Genomic DNA, 19,793 nt, shown 5'->3' with positions numbered 1-19,793 from the left:
TTGACAAGACATGCCAGTTTTGTGTGTTGTATTGAGGATAATTCAGTCTGCATCATCCAAGCCAAGGAGCAATGATGATGCCACACAAAAGCAAAGCAAATTCCTAGTTAGAGTATTGTGTGTGGAATTAGATGCCAAAAGATGTTGATGCTTTAGAGTCCATGAGGATGTTACCTGTTACGATGTGACATAAAGACGAAGAAAGACTTGAAAATTTGGAGCTTTTTAAATAAGAACAAGGCAGAATATAAGGCGATATGATAAAAGTGTTTAAAATTATGAAAGGCTGGGAAAGATTCCAATAGTTAAGTAGTCAAGAGTGAGAGGCCACAGATACAGGATTAAATGTAGGTGTTTCTATATGTGTCAGTGCATACTCGATGGGCCAAAGGGCCTCTTCTGCACTGTATGATTCTATGTATGCAATTTAGAACTGAGAGCAGTGAAAACCTCTTCACAGAGACGCTTGCGAGGCTGTGGAATTCACCTTTCAAAGTGGAGGCAGAAACAATGGCCAGGATTTTCTGGTCCTGTCATGCCAAGACCCAAAGCAGGGAGACTTGACAGCCCTGGCAAAGGTCCATTGACTTTCGGCAAGAGCAGAAAATCCCAGCTGTCGGGAAATCTCACCCTATGTCAACTTTGAAGACTTGATTGAATGAGGGGGAAAAGGAGAGAGAAGGGGCATGGAGGCGTAAATATTGTTAGAAAAATTTTCTCACGTGGAGGTTAGTTGATGACATCAACTGGTTGAGCTGAAAGGCCAGTGCTTGTATTTCTGTGAACACTTTATTCTTTCCATGTGTCTCATGTCTCTGTGTAATCACAGAGTCGAAAAATAGAAGCAGGAGTAGGCCATTCGGCCCTTCAGGTCTGCTCTGCCATTCATTATAATCATGGCTGATCATCAAATTCAATATTCTGATACCCCTCCCCCCCACCTTCCTTGATCCCTTTAGCCTCACAACTATATCTACTTCCTTCTTGAAATCACACAATGTTTTGGCCTCAACTACTTTCTGTGGTAGTGAATTCCACAGATGCATTACTCCCTGGGTAAAGAAACTTTTCTTCACAGACCTAAAAGGTTTACCCCTTATTCTCAAACTATGACCTCTAGTTCTGGACTCCTCCCACCAACGAGATCCCCTCTCACTCTTCTAAACTCCATCAAATACAATCCTAACCGACTTAATCTCTCCTCGTATGACAGACCTGCCATCCCAGGAATCTTGATTGTGATTGAGGAAAACATCTCCAGAGTTTAATATAGGAAATAGGAGCAGGATAAGGTCTAACTTAATTGGCCAGTAAATCTGTACTTTATTTCGAGCTCTGATTGATCCTTAAAATTTGAAAAGAGAACAATTTCTCCTTTTGTTAAAGTGGCAACTTCGGTTGGGGGACATTTCCACAGAAGCCCCTTGACTATCTACTTCCTGAGGCCAGCTGTAGTGCCCTGGAAGCAGTTCCCTTTGGTATGGTCTGAAAAATAAAAGCAAATTACTGCGAATGCTTGGACCTGAAACCTTACAGATACGGCCAGACCTGCTGAGATTTTTCCAACATTTCCCCTTTGGCAAGGTCAACTAGTTCAGATCAGAGCAAGAATTTGATTCTGAAATGTTTATGGTGGCCTTTACTGGTTCAATATAAGACCATAAGATATAGGAGCAAAATTAGGCCATTTGGCCCATCGAGTCTGTTCCACCATTCAATCATGGCTGAAATGATTCTCAGCCCCATTCTCCTACCTTCTCCCCGCAACATCAAGTTGCACATTTATTGGCCCAAACCATCTATTTTCAAAGAACTGTAACATTTTTTTTTCTCATGCCACCTGTTTACAGGGCGATAGCAAGAAGATGGAAGAAGTCAGTATATACTCGAAACTGCCATCCACCCGCCAAGCCGACATCAAGGGTTCTACTCTCAGCCGCAGCAATACTACTTTAGGCGGAGGCCTTGCTAGCAGTTCCAGAGACACCTTTGCCATCACAACCCTTGTGTGCTCCACAAAACTCACACAGAACGGTATGAAGATACCAGGATTTCTTCTTAATTTAAACTGTACAGTCACCACAGTTGGGGAGTTAGATGTAAGAGAGATGTGATGTACTTCAAGAGATCCATGAAAGGATAGTGGTAGCAAGGGTCTGGCTTGTTTACCATATTTACTACATTACTCAGATATGCATAGAACCACATAAACAATCCAGGAAAGAAAGATCTTGCAGTTTTATAGTGCCTTCCAGAGTTTCAGAATGTCCCAAAAATTATTGCAGTTAATCTAATTTTTTCTGAAGTATCATTGATGTTCTATGAGTTCAAACTCAACCTTATTTTCTCTCACTGTTTTGTATTCACCAGTTTGCTATATATCTTATATGTTGGATTTTTCTCAGAACAGTGCAAAGATGGCATGAGGTACAAATCTACAACAAATTCATTAATAATACTTACAAATATCTCAGAACTTAGAGGATTTCAACATGCTCATGGGGCATTTTCTGGCCCCGCCAGAGGCAGGCAACATTGCAGGTGGCTGCCCTCTAAATTTCCCATTCTGCCTGTGATGATGCCTCCACTGGTGGGGCCAGAATGTCCCAGCCACGGTCTCAGCCAGATCCCCAGGTCTTTCTCTAGAAGGATTTTTTTTTAGCTCTTTGGTCCCACCCACAGGCCTAAGCAATCAAATACAGTAACATAGATCAGAGAACAGCTCAACATAATTAAACAGAGATCAATCAACCCATTGGACATTGCACTTTCTTATCCTTATTTACTTTTGCTTGTCAGGAAATTTGGGAAAGGCTATACTTGGTGCTGTTGCCTCATTGGTAGATAAATTCTAAACTTGACCCCAAACCCTCAAAGATAATTAAGACCAGCAATTTGTGTAGCTGGGAATGACTCAGATCCCCCTTGCCTTCCCCAAAATCTCTCAATATAATGCAGCCCCTGGAGCCAAAGCTTGGACAAATCTTTCTGGTTTGGAATTAAAGCATCTAAAAGAAGAAAGATAATTGATCAGTACTTGGCCCTGCCATATACTGAGCACAGCAGAATGTGGCAACCGGATGGTGGCATAAGTAGTTGATTTTCAATAATGCAGAAGCCACTTAACAAGCATTTTCCTGGCACCATACATCGAGCACATCAATAATATTTATGTAAGCAGATCTTTTTTAGTCACAAGTAAGGCTTACATTAACACTGCAATGAAGTTACTGCGAAATTCCCCTAGTTGCCACAGTCTGCCGCCTGTTCGGTTCAATGCACCTAAACAGCATGTCTTTCAGAATGTGGGAGGAAACTGGAGCACCCGGAGGAAACCCAAGCAGACACGGAGAGAATGTGCAAACTCCACACAGACAGTGACCCAAGCCAGGAATCGAACCTGGGTCCCTGGCGCTGTGAGGCAGCAGTGCTAACCACTGTGCTAGACCCTACTGTGAGGAGTGGGGTGGAGTCCTCCAATTTCATTTTCCAGAGTCAGTCTGAACTGCTGTCCAGAATCATTCCCAGCTTTGAGACTGAACACAAGAATGGATGGAGACTGCATGGGTCATTAGTTTGAGCATTGGTGTGCGTGCTGCAGGCATTTAGCATTTTGACATCTGCACAATGCCATTTACATTTGCATCACTGTTTCTGCCAATCTTTGTGTAATACTGAAACATCAAAAATAAAGAAATTCTGCATCAAGAAATCAAGTGCATTTCGCAAAGCATTAGTTGGCATCACTCTTCTCTCTGGGCCAAAAGCTTGAGTTCAAACTCCACTCCAACAGGTTGGACTTTAACCTGGTGTTGTGAGACTTCTTGATGAGCATGAAACCATTGTCCATTATTTTAAAGACCCATCTGGTTCATTAGAATCATAAAATCCCTACAGTGCAGAAGGAGACCTTTTGGCCCATCGAACCTGCACCGACAACAATCCCACCCACACCCAATGCCCATAACCCCATGTACTTACACTACCCTGATATTAAGGCAACTTGGCATGCTTAATCAACCTAACCCGCACATCTTTGGGATGTGGGAGGAAACCGGAGCACCCGGAGGAAACACACGCAGACACTGGGGGAATGCGCAAACTCCACACAAACAGTGACCCGAGGCTAGAATGTAATCCTGAACCTAACCCTGTCACTGTGAGGCAGCAATGCTAACCACTGTGCCACCCTTTAATTAATATCTCCTCACTTTCGAAAGTTACACCCGATCTGTCATCTTGTTGCCCACTCATCTAACATGTACATGCAAGGAGGATATTCCCGAAAGTGGGGGAGTCCAGAACCAGATGTCATGGTCTGAGGATTCGGGGTAGACCATTTAGGACGGAGATGAGGAGACATTTCTTCATCCAAAGAGTGGTAAGCCTGTGAATTCATTACCACAGGAAGTAGTTGATGCCAAAACATTGAATGTTTTCAAGAGGTGGCTGGATATAGCACTTGAGGCGAATGGGATCAAAGGTTATGAGGAGAAAGCAGGATTAGGCTATTGAGTTGGACGAAAGGCCATGATCGTAATCAATGGCGGAATAGGCTTGAAGGGCCAAATGGCCTCCTCCTGCTCCAATCTTCTATGTTTCTATGTCTGTATCTCTCTTCAGTCTCTCTGTGTCGTTCCCAAAACTTACTTTGTACCATCAGGTCAGTTTGAACCACAGGCACCAGCGGGAATTGAACTCACGACCCCTGGTTTATAAAATCAATGCTGTAACCCCTAAGTTATGGAGCCAATTACTATAGAGCTAATGTTGTTTAGGGAAAGAAATCTGCCATCCTCAAGGGCAATTAGTGATGGACAATAAATGCTGGCCCAGCCAGCAATGCTCATGTTCAATGAATTAAAAGAAAAACTACTGAAGGAGTCTGGTATAGGTGGAGGAGTAATTGTTCAGCTGAGGTGTCACACTGAAGCCTCGACTACCTTTTCAAGTAGATGCAAAGGACGCCATGAAAACATCTGAAAAATAACAGAGTGTTCTCGTAGCATCCTGGCCATCGAGTTGGGCTATTGTCAAATCAACTACAGCAAAAAATGAATATTGTTTACACTACTATTGATCGGTTACTGCAGTTATCTATGTTGAAAGTCACTGCATTCATTCAAAAACAATCCTTGATATGAAATGCTTTGATTTGCTGTGATAATGTACTCCATATTTTTTGAAGAGTGTATATACATGGTACAAAAACCCTCTCGACCCCTCGCTCATCAGCTGGATGAGAAAATATTCAGTGTAATAAAACTGAAGTTAAATCGGGAAATATTGGAAGCATTAGAGCATGAAATGTTAACTGTTTCTCTCTCCCTCAATTCTGCCTGACCAGCAATTGTTTTCCAACAATTTCTGCCTTTATTTCAGATTTCACAGCTTTGGGCTTCAGTTAGACCACTTTGATTGACACAGATAATTAGTCGACGCAGATAATCATTGAGGCTTTCTTTTTGACAGTGGGTTTGTTGGGCCTTTTGAAGTGGAGAACCAAACCTGAGCTCTTACAAGAAAACTTGGAGCAGCTGAAGATAGTGGATGGAGAAGAGGTGGTTAAGGTACGGTAAATTGTAACGATCAATCAGATCCATCCCTGGCCCAGAATTTCTCTGTTCTATGACACAAATTGTAAATGTACCTTTTTACTGCTTCCCCTTGTCTTGTTTGCAATTAGGTTCTTAATTCCAATTCACCTTCAGTCAAAATCTAGCAGGATTGTATCCAACAGCTGATTTGGAGTCAATTATCATAGATCAGATGTTCCGAAACTGTGGGTTACGACCCCCTAATGGGGTCCCAGTGGTCAACTTTGGGGTTGTGAGCTCCATCTTCTCCAAGGCAGCAATGGCGACTTGTGGGGAGGAGACTGCTCAGGCTGAAGGCTCTGGCAGGACAGCCCTGGATGCATTGGATTGATGTTGTCAAACAACAAGGGGAGAGCGGTGAGCCCAAAGCTTGCCTAAATATCAGAAACCACTTGCATTGATGAGTTTGAGTGGGCCCGGGATGTTTGTGTGCCACCTTAATGCAGGTAGAGGCCAGCAAGCGTAACTTAGTGACTACCTGGGGGTTTGGAAGAGGGATTAACGTGTGTGTTAAGGGAGAAGGTTTGGGAAGAAGAGTGTTTGTGTTTGTGGTGGAGAGGGACTAGGAGGAGGTGCGTGCGTGCATACGTATGTAAATACGTGGCGGCATGGTCGCACAGTGGTTAGCACTACTGCCTCACAGCACCAGGGACCCGGGTTCAATTCAGGCCTTGGGTCACTGTCTGTGTGGAGTTTGCATGTTCTCCCCGTGTCTGCGCGGGTTTCCTCCGGGTGCTCCGGTTTCCTCCCACAGTCCAAAGATGTGCGGGTTAGGTGGATTGGTCATGCTAAATTGCTTCTTGATATCAGGGGGATTAGCAGGGTAAATGTGTGGGGTTATGGGGATGGGGCCTGTGTAGAATTGTTGTTGGTGCGGGCTCGATGGGCGAATGGCCTCCTTCTGCACTGGAGGGATTCTATGATTCTACATGTGTATGTATGCGTGTCTGTGTTGTGCACATGTGTGTGTATACGTACATGTGGTGGGGGTAGAGAGGCTGATTAAAATGTGTGCTGTGGTTGGGTGGGGGAAAAGAGAATTCATTGCTTCTACTGTCACATGGGATCATAGAGACCTGAGCAGAAACCTATATGAGTAAATAAAATAACAATATATTTTATGAAATACCTTAAAAACATAGATCTATAATATTCAAATGTAATAATTTTATAATGAATGTTACCATGCCGATGTTACTATGCTGTTGCTTGCTGTTTTGTTTGGTCTGGGGTCCTGTTAGTTTTCATTTGCTAAAATTGGGTCACATTGGAAAATAGTTTGTAAAACACTGCCAAAGATAGTGTGTCCTGTGAGGAGGATGCTGAGAGTGAAAAGGATTTTTCATATGAGAAAAGATTAAATAGACCGGGCCTTTATTCTCTGGAGTTTAGAAGAATGAGAGGTGATCTCAATCAAACATACAAAATTCTTACAGGGCTTGCCAGGGAAGATGCAGGAAGGAAGTTTCCCCTGATGAATGGGGGTGGGGGGTAGCAGGGATGGGGGGAGGGGGAGTAGGGGCAGGGGAGGGTGTCCAGAATCAGGACTGAGATGAGGAGGAATTTCTTCACTCGGAGGGTGGTGAATCATTGGAATTTTCTGCCCCAGAGGGCTGTAGAGGCTTAGTCATTGAGGGGAATTTTCAGCTGGCATTTGCTGTGGGTGAAATGGCGATGCCAGCAGAAAATCCCACAAGACTGCAGGACCCAGAATCTCACTGGCGACATCTTGTTCTCAGGTTTTCTCCGCCCCTTGCCGGTGATGCAATAAGGTTCCCACTCAGAATATACATTTAAATAAATTATATTTTAAAGGGCTTCCCCACCATAGGTTCCCCCCTCACCCACGTAACAACAGCTTCTGCAAAACGTGAAGGTGTCGAGGGGGAACCTGCCAGGGTTGCATTGCCAGGGGGCTTTGCCAGGGGCTCACTGGGGAGCCCCATTGGAGGGGGAGCCCCCTTATGTGTGTGTGAGAGAGCGGAGGGTGTTGCCTTGATTCTTGTTGGTGGGGGGGGAGGGGTAGTGTGGTGGGAAGAGTTGAGGGGAGAGAGTTGCCCCAGTGCAGCATCCTCAGATACTGAAACAGTCTGTGACCATATCCGGCAAGACCTGGACAACATTCAGGCTTGGGCTGATAAATGGCAAGTAATATTTGCACTAAGCAATAACCATCTCCAGCAAGAGGGAATCCAACCATCTTCCCCTGATGTTCAATTGCTGAATCCCCTGTTATCAACATCCTGGGAGTTACCATTGACCAGAAACTGAACTGGACTAGCTATATAAATATTGTGGCTACGAGAGCAGATCAGAGGCTAGGAATCCTGCAACGAGTAGCTTACCTCCTGACTCCACAATGTTTGTCCACCTTCTACAAGCCACAAGTCAGGAGTGTGACGGATTATTCTCCAATTGTCTGGACAGCTCCTTCAAAGAAGCTTAACACGATCCAGGACAAAGCAGTCTTCTTGACTGGCACTCCATTCACCACCTTCAACGTTCCGTTCCTTCACCACCGACACACAGTGGCTGCAGTGTGTACAATCGACAAGATGCTCTGCAGAAACTCACCAAGGCTTCTTAAGCAGCATCTTTCAAACCTGCAATCTCTGCCTCCAAGAAGGACAAGGGGAGCAGATGCCAGGAACCCAACCAGTTGCATGTTCCCCTCTAAGCCGTTTACCATCCTTACTTGGAGCTATATCGCTGTCCCTTCACTGTCACTGGCTTAAAATGCTGGAACTCCCTTTCTTACAACACTGTGAGTGTATCTACACCATATGGACTGAAGCAGTAGCTCACCATCACTTTCTCAAGGGCAATTATGGATGGGAAATAAATGCTGCTCTAGCCAATGATGCCCACATCCCATGAAATTATATAGTTCTTTTGTCCATATGACTTCTCAGAACCGGTATAAATTGATCTGAATGTTTTGCTCAAAAATATTTGAATTATCTAATAATTAAAATTAAGCCTTGCAAGTGACAAGTAGGAGTTCAGTGCAAAAATTAACATGAACAGATAATTTGAATTAAACAACTTTGAATCAAAAGTGTACTGTAATGTTACATGACATGTTTACAGATTGTCAACACACTTGAGATCAGGCCATTTATGACCATCAGAACTAAATGAAGCAAAGACAAAAAAAAATACTCGAGGCTAAAAAATTACTTATTTTAAATATTTGCAGTAATAGGCACATCATGCTCAACTTTGTTTTCTGCTTGTCTCCTCAGACACATTAATTAATACATCACTTTCTTTGCTGCAGACTTGGAACCTCATGCCTGTTAGATAATGTCTCATTACTTTCATCCTTTTTCAGAAAGGGACCGACTTGATTTTTTTCTGAATTTCTCTTCAGATTCTGGAACCGCTTCTTTTTTCATTGAAGCCGTTGGCTTTTCTAAATCCAAGTTTTGTGTTTATCTTTGTCGAACGCTCCCATTTTTGTGTCATCCTTCAGTTGGACCCATTGTTCAGACCTAAGATGGCAGTACTGCTGAAATAGTGAAAACACTGAGGGCTGCCCCAGAGTAAGTCCTATTCCACCTTCGGTTACCATGCCTGAAGAGGACATTGGTCACCCATGGACTCACACTTGATCAATCCATGATTATACTTGGCATGATTATACTGCAATGGTTTGCCATTAACTGATTGGGAAACTCTCCCGATCTTATCATCTGCCACAGGCATATTGGAAGGATTTACAGGCTGATGATCAGCCTGTCCAGTCATGTTATGAATGCATCTTCCATGGCCATCAAGTCCAGAAGTGGGATTTGAACCTAGAGTTTGGGATGCTGCCACCGCACCACATGACCTAAGGTCCTATTCATTGACAAAATGAAGGGGCGGCACAGTGGTTAGCACTGCTGCCTCACAGTGCCAATGTTCGATTCCCGGCTTGGGTCACTGTCTGTGTGGAGTTTGCACATTCTCCCTGTGTCTGCGTGGATTTCCTCCGGGTGCTCCAGTTTCCTCCCACAGTCCAAAGGGAGGTGGATTGGCCATGGTCAATTGCCCCTTATTGTTAGGGGGACTAGCTAGAGTAATGTATGGGGTTATGGGGTGATGGGGATAGGGCCTGGGTGGGATTGTGGTTGGTGCAGACTTGATGGGCCGAATGGCCTCCTTCTGCACGGCACAGAGATTCCATGATTCTATGAAAATATACAAGGGAAAATGAGTCAAATTGATTTTCACAGCAAGTTGTTATTAACTGCCTGAAAGTGTGGTGGAAGCAGATTCAGTAGTAACCTTCAGAATGGAATTAGATATATACCTCAAAATGGCTATGGGGAAAAGCAGTGTGGAGTTGAAAGAATCAGATAAAACTTTCAGGGATCCAGTACTGACACGATGGACTGAATAGTTTCCTGCTGTGCTGTGTGATTCTATCAACATGAAACTGTTGTCAGCCTCAGAGGAACTGTATTTTCAACACCAGATAGAGTTCCTATGGTAAATTTGATGATTCACATCCCACATACTTCACTGCCTAAATAACATATATTTTATACCCAAATTCCCAACACGAGTACCCTGGGCAGGAAATCCTGTGCTTGGAATACTAAGTTTTCAGATGAAGCACAGGATAAGATCTGTTCGACAATGGGGATAATGCTGTCTAGTCCACAATGAGTGACCCAAGTTTTTCCAAACTGGAAGCAAATGGAGGAATTGTGAAAAAGGGAATATAATCTTAAAATGAAAACCAAGCCATTTAGGAATGGAATCGGGAAGCATTTTTGTTTTGCATACGCTCATGGAAATCTGGAATTTTCTCTTGAGGGGTTGTAAAATCTGATGCAACTGAAGCTTTCAAAACTGAGATCAGTAAAGATGATGGATAAAGATGAATAAAGTTGAGATACAGTTCAGTCATCATCTGATTGAATAGCAAAGGAGCTCTGGAGGGCCGAATGGCCGATTCCAATGAGTAACATTTATATGCCCTTTAACTATACAGAGTGTTCATGTATTATAGGGAACTGCTTGCAAGCTCAGTTTATTATTATTTATTATTTCCAAGTGACATGATTCCCATCTTTGGAAAATTTTGGAAATGTGAATTTCTTAGAGGTTGCTAGGGGTAAAGAGTCTTCAATGTCAAAATAAATTAATGCCCCATCTATCATTGTGCATAATTTCAGTTCCTCCAAGACACCCTAGATGCACTCTTCAACATCATGATGGAGCATTCCGACACTGAGAAGTACGACATCCTTGTCTTTGATGCTTTGGTAAGGCACTTTTACTTTTAACAACACTACTATTTTCTGTCTCCTTATATTTTTCAACTTCTCTGAGAATTAAGTATCGGAAGGATTTGGAGGTTGGTGCACAGTCTGGCTTCCACTGCAATGTCCATCTTTATAGCAGCGGTTAGGATGATTGGAGGTTGTGGTGGCGCAGTGGTATTGTCATTAGACTAGTAAACCAGAGGCCTGAGGAAATGCTCTGGGGACCCGGGTTCGAATCCCCCCATGGCAGATAATGAAATCTGAATTCAATTAAAAGTCTAATGATGACCATGAAGCCATTGCTGATTATCTAGTCATAGAGCTTTACAGCTGAGAAAGAGGCCCTTTGGCCCATCATGTCTGCACTGGCCATTAAGCATCTATTTATTCTAATCCCATTTTCCAGCACTTGATCTGTATGCAATGATATTTTAAGTACTCATCTAAATGTTTTTTAAATGTTGCGAGCGTTCCCACCTCTGCCACCCTTTCCAGATTCCCACCACCCTCTGGGTGAAAAATATTTTCCTCTCATACCCTCTAAATCTCCTGTTCCTGACCCTAAATCTAGGTCCCTGGTCATTGACCGCTCCACTAAGGTGTATTATCATATTATTATCATACAGAAGGAAATTTGTTAACCTGGTCTACATGTGACTTCAGACCCATATCAATGTGGTTGACTCTTAACGTGTCTTCTGAAATGGCCTAGCAAGCCACTTATTTCAACGGCAATTCAGGAGATGAGCAACAAGTGCTGCCCACATCCCATGACTGAATGAAAATAAACATACAATGAGGAGTGGCATCTGGCCAGACTGATAGCAAGTATCCCGCTGGATCCTCTGGCCTCCAGTTCCTGGGACAGGATATGAACCCTGCACCTTTCAGCCCAGAGACGATACTAACATTGTGAGAGCAACTCACTCCAGCTCTACTGTAAGTTGAAAAATCAACCCAAAAGCAGCCATGTTTAGACCGTAACAGGGAGCTGTGCTGTAAGGATCCATTTTCCCACCATTCATTTAAGCAGGTAAGAAAATCACACTGCCCAAATTCCTATTGTGTGGAGATGCCGGCGTTGGACTGGGGTAAACAAAGTAAGGAGTCTAACAACATCAGGTTAAAGTCCAACAGGTTTATTTGGTAGCAAACGCCACTAGCTTTCGGAGCGCTGCTCCTTCGTCAGGTGAGTGGGAGTTCTGTTCAATAAATTCCTATTGCGTGCCAGCAGCGGGCAATGCTGCCAGTCTTGAGAGCACAGCCAGAAAATTCTCTCCGAAGTCTTGGCTTTAAATTATCTCTTAAATAAAGTGAATGGTTTTGCTTTTAAGATAACTTAGTTTGTGAGACAATTTTGCAGTCCATGCAATGGGGCAAGGCCATTGTCCTGGGAATGATGTTGATGGACTGACACTGGACAGGGCTTCAGTTGACTTTTGGCATCGGATGCCAATCATAAAACAGAGTGATTTGCTATCCTGTGACATCCTGCAAAAGTTTCCATTGTTTGCATGCAAAGAAGGAATTAGAAAATGTACGTGCATCTCCTTACTACAGGGGAGCACAAAGGCTTTAAACATGGTTGGCCATTAACTGCCCCTTCCGAATTTGCCTAGCTAGCCACTTGGTTCAAAGAACACCCATTCTCTGGGATGTCCTCACCTCCCCCAAAATATTGACAAATTCCAGGGAACCCTGCAAATAACCACACACCTCTGGTGCTCCTCTGCAAATGATAACATTATAGAAGAATCATAGAAGCCCTACAACGCAGAAGGAGGGCATTCGGCCCATTGAACCTGCATGGACAACAATTCCACCCAGGCCCTATTCCCATAATCTCACGTATTTACTCTATTAAACCCTCTGACACTAAAAGACAGTTTAGCATGGCCAAAACCTCACGTATTTACCATGTTAATGCCCCTCGCACTAAAGGACAATTTACCATGGCCAATCAACCTAACCCTGCACATCTTTGGAGTGTGGGAGGAAACCGGAGCATCCACACAGACAAGGGGAGAATGTGCAAACTCCAAACAAACAGTCACCCAGAGCTGGAATTGAATCCGGGTCCCTGGCATGGTGAGGCAGCAAGCTAACCACTGTGGCACCAAGCTGGATTATCAGGACTCCCTGCAAATAAAGATCAATTCCTGGGAATCCTTGCAAATAATTCACTCTTCATACAATTATGCAAATATTGACAGCATTCCAAGCGACACTGTGGATATTTGGCACAGTCACCCCTGCCCCCACTGCCCCCCCCCCCACCCCCTCCCCCCCCCCCCCACTCCCCCCAACTCCAGAGTCCTAACTTTGGAACACCACCAGCAGCTGTCAAAAGAAAATATTACTGTCATTGTAGAAAATGAACTAAAAATTAAAACCGCAACAGTAATCACATGCCAGTCCATGAACAAAAAATAACTCACACGTAATTGTAATTGGGTCATACTGTATTCCTGGCCCATGATGGGCAGGATCCTAGAACGTTGTCTGAGAGCCTAGCACTGGAAGGTTGAAAAGACAGCTACTTATCTGTCACGGAACCTGAACAGCTGAGAAGCTGACAGCACAGAATCAGATCATTTGACCCATTACATTGATACGGGCTCCCTGTAAGGAGTGTGATAAAATACTCTCTGCGTGCCTAGATGAGTGCATTTCCAATATCACTCAAGAAGCTCAACACCATTCAGGATAAAGCAGCCCATTTGATTTGCACCCCATCCACATTCACTTATTTCCACCACCAATGCACAGTGGCAGCAGTGTTTACTATCTACAAAATGCACTGGATCAACTCACCCAGGCTCCTTCAAGAGCATCTTTCAAATCCATTACTTCTATCACCTAGAAGAACAAGGACAACAAAAGCATGGGAACGTCACCACCTCCAAGCCTCTCATCATCCTGATGTGGAAATATATCTCCGTTCCTTCACTGTCACTGGGTCAAAATCCTGGAACTCCCTCCTTAACAGCACTGTGGGTGTACCTACATCACATGGACTGCAGCAGTTCAAAAAGACAGCTCACTGCCACCTTCTCAAGCGAAATAAGGAATGGGCAATAAATGCTGGCCTATCCACTCCATCTGACGAAGGAACAGCGCTCCGAAAGCTAATGGCATTTGCTACCAAATAAACCTGTTGGACTTTAACCTGATGTTGTTGAAACTCTTACTGTGTTTACCCCAGTCCAACGCCGGCATCTCCACATCTTCATTACCATGCCATTGGTTCCCTTCCGCCTTTGGTGCCTCGTGGGCAAGGTAGACACTTGTAACATGCAATCCCTTCTCTTGTTTCATTCAATTGGTGCCGAATTTGGAAATTTTCCATTGCATATTTGTGTCCTGTAAGGACTGCATTAAGACTATCCCAAAATCACCTCACATAACAGGCTCTCAAAGCTAATAGCTGCACATGAATAAATGACCTATCTTTTGCCCATTTACTGCACATTAGTTCCACTGCTGTAGAATTAGACCTGTCTGCACAAAGGGAATTGACTGAAAATGTAAGTGATGAAGGCAGTGAATACTGTAAGTGAAAACTGTACAGATAGGATAGCGCATTAAATGGAAATAACTGACTCTTTAACAAGTTCTGGTTAGTTTTTTAATTGGCTTCCTTGTGCCCAGATATTTAGTTGTTGCAGGACTTTTCCATAACAAGTCTTGGGGGGGAAAGTGAATAGAATTTAAGATACAAGAACTAACTGCAGAGTTGCCAATGCAGGATGTAAGTACTCCCTTGCGGCTATTACTCTGCTGCCTGGAATTTTGATCATTTATCAATGAAATGAATGTCTTTTGGATTCTGCAAAGGACCAACTTCCTGCAAAATAAAGATAATTAACACTCACATAAAAAGGAGATGTCCTGTAAATGTAATGGTGCTTGGCCATCTTGTTATATAGCTCAATTAATTGCTACAATGATGGATTTTCAGTTGCAATCAAATATAATTATAAAAGCTTTGCACATTACTCATTAGGGTAAGTGCTATTTCTGGTATGGAATGAAGCTAACCCCTAGAAGGAAGAACTTGGGTTGAATCCCTAATCCGTGCCCATTATAAATTCCGATCGAGCAGAGAAACTGGCTTGGGTTCAGTAGGTTTCAGTCAATGACATAAACAGATGCCATATCCCTTATGTGCCAAAGTTCATTCGCACTGTCCAATATTGATTCCTATGATAGCTTAACCCAAGGACTTTAACATTACCACACCTTTGGACAAGCAAGCTGGATATTATGGGCCCGATTTTCTGGCCTCCCTGCGCAATGTTTCTTGCAGAGGGAGGCAGCCTGCCGTTGACTTGCAGGGATCTTCTGGTCCCGTCACTGTCAATGGGATTTCCCATTGACTCCACCCCACACCGCCGGGAAACCAGCAGCAGGGGTGTGCCATTGGCGGGACCAGAAGATCCCAGTGGCGTGAACAGCTGGAAAGTTCTAGCCCATGGGGTGAATTTTCCCATTCTGCTCACCATGGGAATTATAGCGGATAGGTGGGGGGGGGAGCATGGAAAGTTCCGTTGACCGTGACCTCAGGTGGGATTTTCCAGTTTCGGGGTGAGCACAGCGGAAAATCCTGAAAATTCTGAGGGAAGATTTTCAGCATAACAACAAAAAGAGACGCTGGGAGTTTCTGCATTTTCTTCCTGTCGTGTGCAAGTTGTGAGTAGGATCCTTAGCTGGTGAGAGATATGAATAAGACTGAAACAACCCAGAGACCTACAACACAATTGTGCATGAATTTGTATCACCAGAGCCCCATCCTAGGTGAAAAATTTGGAATGGGAATCACCACAGCAAAGGACTGATCATGTTCTATAAACTATGGAATGGATTGGTGGGAATTGACAAAACAAGTAGCTGGCTCCCTCCAGCAATGACAAAACACGAGCCATCTCCACAAACTACACAGACCATTTCATCATAGAATCCCTACAGTGCAGAAGGAGGCCAGTCGGCCCATCAAGTCGGCACCAACCACAATCCCACCCCCAGGCCCTATTCCCGTAACCCCATATATTTACCCTGCTAATTCCCTGACACTAGGATCAATTTAGCATGGCCAATCAACCTAACCTACACATCTATGGACGGAAACCGGAGCACCCGGAGGAAACCCAAAACCCACGCAGACAGGGGGAGCAAGTACAAACTCCACACAGACCTAAGGCCAGAATTGAACCCGGGTCCCTGGTGCTGTGAGGCAGCAATGTTAACCACTGTGCCACCGTGCTGCCCAAATTTGTTTCCGATCTACCTTCCCAAAGACAATCCCACAGTGGAACAAGTTGCCAAGGGAAATAGCAGTAGCCCCATCATTTGAAATCTTCAAGACCCGCCTTTAGATAAATCCTATTTATAAGTTTTTATTATCAGGACGACCATCTCGGCAACTCATGCCTGGTGTAGCTAGCACAACCCATATACATGTTGGCAGAATGCGGATATTCGTCTGTGATGCCAACATAAATGCAGAAACAAAAATGTCCTGTTCTCCTGCTGTAACTTAGAATGTGTAATAGTTCTTTCCATCCACTCCAGGCAAATTTGAAAAGGCACTGGTGAAAACAATTCTGAGAAAATTCATGATTTCCTGGTCAGGAATGTGTCAGGCAGTGTCATTGTTTGGGAATTCCAAGGTGGATCAATGCAGGGAGATACGTGGATCCAAACCCCACACAGCCTTCACCGTGTAGCTGGAACATTAGGAAATACATGATTTTTTTTTTGATACAATATTAGTCAGAAAATTCAACAATGTTCAGAAAATAAATTGAAATTGTTCAGAAAATAAAGTCGTTTCCCAAAGCCCTGCCCTGCTGTTGTAACTTCCAACTGTGCATCAGGATGCACTGCTGCAACTCACCTTGACTTGATGGTACCTGCCAGCTCTGCGACCTTTTCCACAATGATCAAGAGCAGCAAGATGAATGTGTATGAATGCACAGTGATTGCGTGAGCTAGTAGCCCAGATGCCTGGACACATTATCTGGAGATGTTGAGTTCAAATCACATCACAGCAGGTTGAGAATTTGAACGACGCATTTGGGAGTGACAAAATCCCAACTAGTCCACTAATATGCTTTAGTTAATGAAACCCATTGGCCTTATAAGTAGTCTGCCTCTATGAGACTATACTCCCACCAATGTGGTTAACTTTTAACTAGCCTAGCAAGCCATTCAGTTGAATCAAATTTCTTCAGGGTTACCAAGCGTGGGAAAAAATGAAGATCCCCCCACATTTCAAGGATGGACAATATGTTAAAAAGGGCACAGAAACACGATTACCTAGATTTCTCCCAATTCTTCACCATGCTGACCTGGCCATTTGCTGCTTCATCGTCATTGAGTCCAAAATCTGGAGCTTCCTTTCGGAAACCATCATGGAAGCAACGTTAATATAGGAGCAGCTGCAGCTCAAGGATGAGATCCGCTCATATAATCCCAATTAGGAACAATAAATACAGTATTGCCAGCACCACCTACGTCTCAGGAACACATGAAAAAACATGGGCGGCCAAACATATTTCCATAGGGAAGAAACTGAGGATGCTATGGCTGATAACTTCCAGTTCCCATTAGTGGTCCTACTTTGTGAAGACAGTTAAAACGTTTATTGAAGCAATCCTGTTCCACTGTACCAAATTATTTTGCTGGTTAACGTTAACAAATGTGCCCCAATTTTCTTTTAGTTCCAATAAAGAGCTGATTTACTTGCAGTTGATTTCACCAAGTTTAGCATCATAGAATTCCTACAGTACATAAGGAGACCATTCGGCCCATCGAGCCTGCACCGACAACAATCCCACCCAATCCCGGTAACCCCACATATTTACTCTGCTAATCCTCCTGAAACTAGGGTCAATTTATCACGGCCAATCCACCTAACCTGCACATCTTTGGACTGTGGAAGGAAACTGGAGCATGCGGAGGAAACCCACGCAGATACCGGGATAATGTGCAAACTCCACACAGACAGTGACCCAAGCCAGGAATCGAACCCAGGTCCCTGGCGCTGTGAGGCAGCAGTGCTAACCACTGTGCCACCGCGCCCGCCCTAAGGAATTGAACCCTAAAAGATCTGGAAGGCCAAACAATAAGTGCTGTGTAAGACCTGAATAAAGCACAAACGGCTGGAAATGCACAGGCCAATGTTGTTTTCACTGGACCAAAATAGGTGTCACTAGCTGGCCCTTCAGTCAGTATTGACAAGTGCTCCTTGGATGTGAGAAGGAAACCAATTAAAAAATACATTTGGTCCAATCAAATGAAAATGGGCTCAGAGGAGGTGATGGCCTCATGGTATTATTGCTAGACTATTAATCAGCTAATGTTCTGGGAACCCGGGTTCAAATCCACGGCAGATGGTGGAGTTTGAATTCAATTTTTAAAAATCTGGAATTAAGAATCTACTGATGACCATGAAACCATTGTCGATTGTAGGAAAATCCCACCTGGGTCACTAATGTCCTTTAAGGAAGGAAATCTGTCATCTTTACCTGGTCTGGCCTACAAGTGACTCCAGAGCCACAGTAATGTGTGGTTGACTCTCAACTGTCCTCTGAACAATGGCAATAAATGCTGGCCAGCCAACGACACCCAAGATCCACAAATGAATAAAAAAAACAAAATTGGAATCTAGTCATGATCAATTGAACAGATCATGTCTTACAGTGCTAATAGGTCGCAAACGCCCTCATAGATGATGATGGGCATTAAACAGACTTTTCCATGGAATGCAGTGCAAACAAGACCACAGAAAAGAAACAGGTATTCAGAGGGATCCAGGTTGTGAACCCCAAACCTTTTAGACTTGTGGGTAGCTCAGGAGCAAATTCACGTGAAAGTCCTTGGACGTGCCTGCCCTCTCCTCGTCACTGTTTACTTTTGGCCTCTCTCAAGAAGAAAGAATTTGAATTTCTTTAGCTTTAGTCATAATCTCAGGGCATCTCAAAGTGCTTCACAAGGAAGGACTTCTGTAATGTAGGAAATGCAGCAGTCAATTTGTACACAGTAAGATCCCAGTCGGAAATGAGGCAAATGAGCAGATATGTCTTTCTTTAGTGATGTCGCTCAAGGGATGAATGTTGGCCTGGACAAGGGGGAGAACTCCCCTGTTTTTCTTCAGGTAGTCTCATAATCCTTTATGTCCACCGGAGGAGGCAGACATTAAGGGCCTCGAATTAAGGTCTGATTTGAAAGACAGGACTCTCTCCTTACGTTGAATCTTCAATGAGGCATTTTTGAAAGATGTTGGTCAAATGAGACACCAGAGGCCTTGTTTGAAAGAAGCTATATTAAAAGAAAGATGACATTGCTGAACCAATCCTTTCACACAGTGATTGTAACATAATTACTTTTGTTTTTCAGATATACATTATAGGGCTGATTGCTGACAGGAAATTTCAACACTTCAATGCTGTCCTTGAAGCCTACATCAAGCAGCACTTCAGTGCCACCTTGGCGTATAAGTAAGTTCCGTTGCTGTAGCTGGCAGTACAGTAGCCTTGCTTTTAATTGGGTCATCCTTCACCGTTGCTGGAGCAACATGTGACAACTTGCAGCCTACAGTTAGACCAACAAGATGTTAAAAATAGTGTTGAGCATTTCCCTCCAGTTAGGCGAGGACGGTTAATAAAAGTAAACTCTATGGAGTGGATATTTATGACCACTATTAAAATAACTGAGAGAACAAGTACATCTCATTCTCCTCATCTACTTTAAATGGAGAGGAAATGTTTCCGCATGTGCGGAATCCAGATCCAAGGGCCCATAAATATAAAATGAAAACCGAAAATGCTAGGGGAAGAATTTAACAGATAGTGGAGTTGCCCGTTCCCCACCGCACCCCCACAATCGCAACACCCCACTCCCCACCACCCAAAGAGCCACCGGGAAATGCAGCCCA

At 43.8% G+C, this 19,793-nt stretch overlaps 1 protein-coding gene across 1 annotated transcript in view; it reads left to right on the top strand.

Annotated features, from left to right (window-relative positions):
• Positions 1 to 19,793, top strand: part of LOC144505239 (dedicator of cytokinesis protein 2-like) — a 618,318-nt gene that overhangs the window by 160,539 nt on the left and 437,986 nt on the right. The window contains exons 18-21 of the mRNA XM_078231263.1: positions 1,851 to 2,034; positions 5,473 to 5,570; positions 10,766 to 10,855; positions 19,256 to 19,356. Coding sequence (XP_078087389.1) covers positions 1,851 to 2,034; positions 5,473 to 5,570; positions 10,766 to 10,855; positions 19,256 to 19,356 — 473 coding nt within the window. The remainder of the gene's footprint in view (positions 1 to 1,850; positions 2,035 to 5,472; positions 5,571 to 10,765; positions 10,856 to 19,255; positions 19,357 to 19,793) is intronic.

Source organism: Mustelus asterias, chromosome 16 (assembly GCF_964213995.1).
Source record: "Mustelus asterias chromosome 16, sMusAst1.hap1.1, whole genome shotgun sequence".
Taxonomy (NCBI): domain Eukaryota; kingdom Metazoa; phylum Chordata; class Chondrichthyes; order Carcharhiniformes; family Triakidae; genus Mustelus; species Mustelus asterias.
The sequence above is the reverse complement of the archived record's forward strand: the minus strand, read 5'-3'. Positions and strand labels throughout refer to the sequence as shown.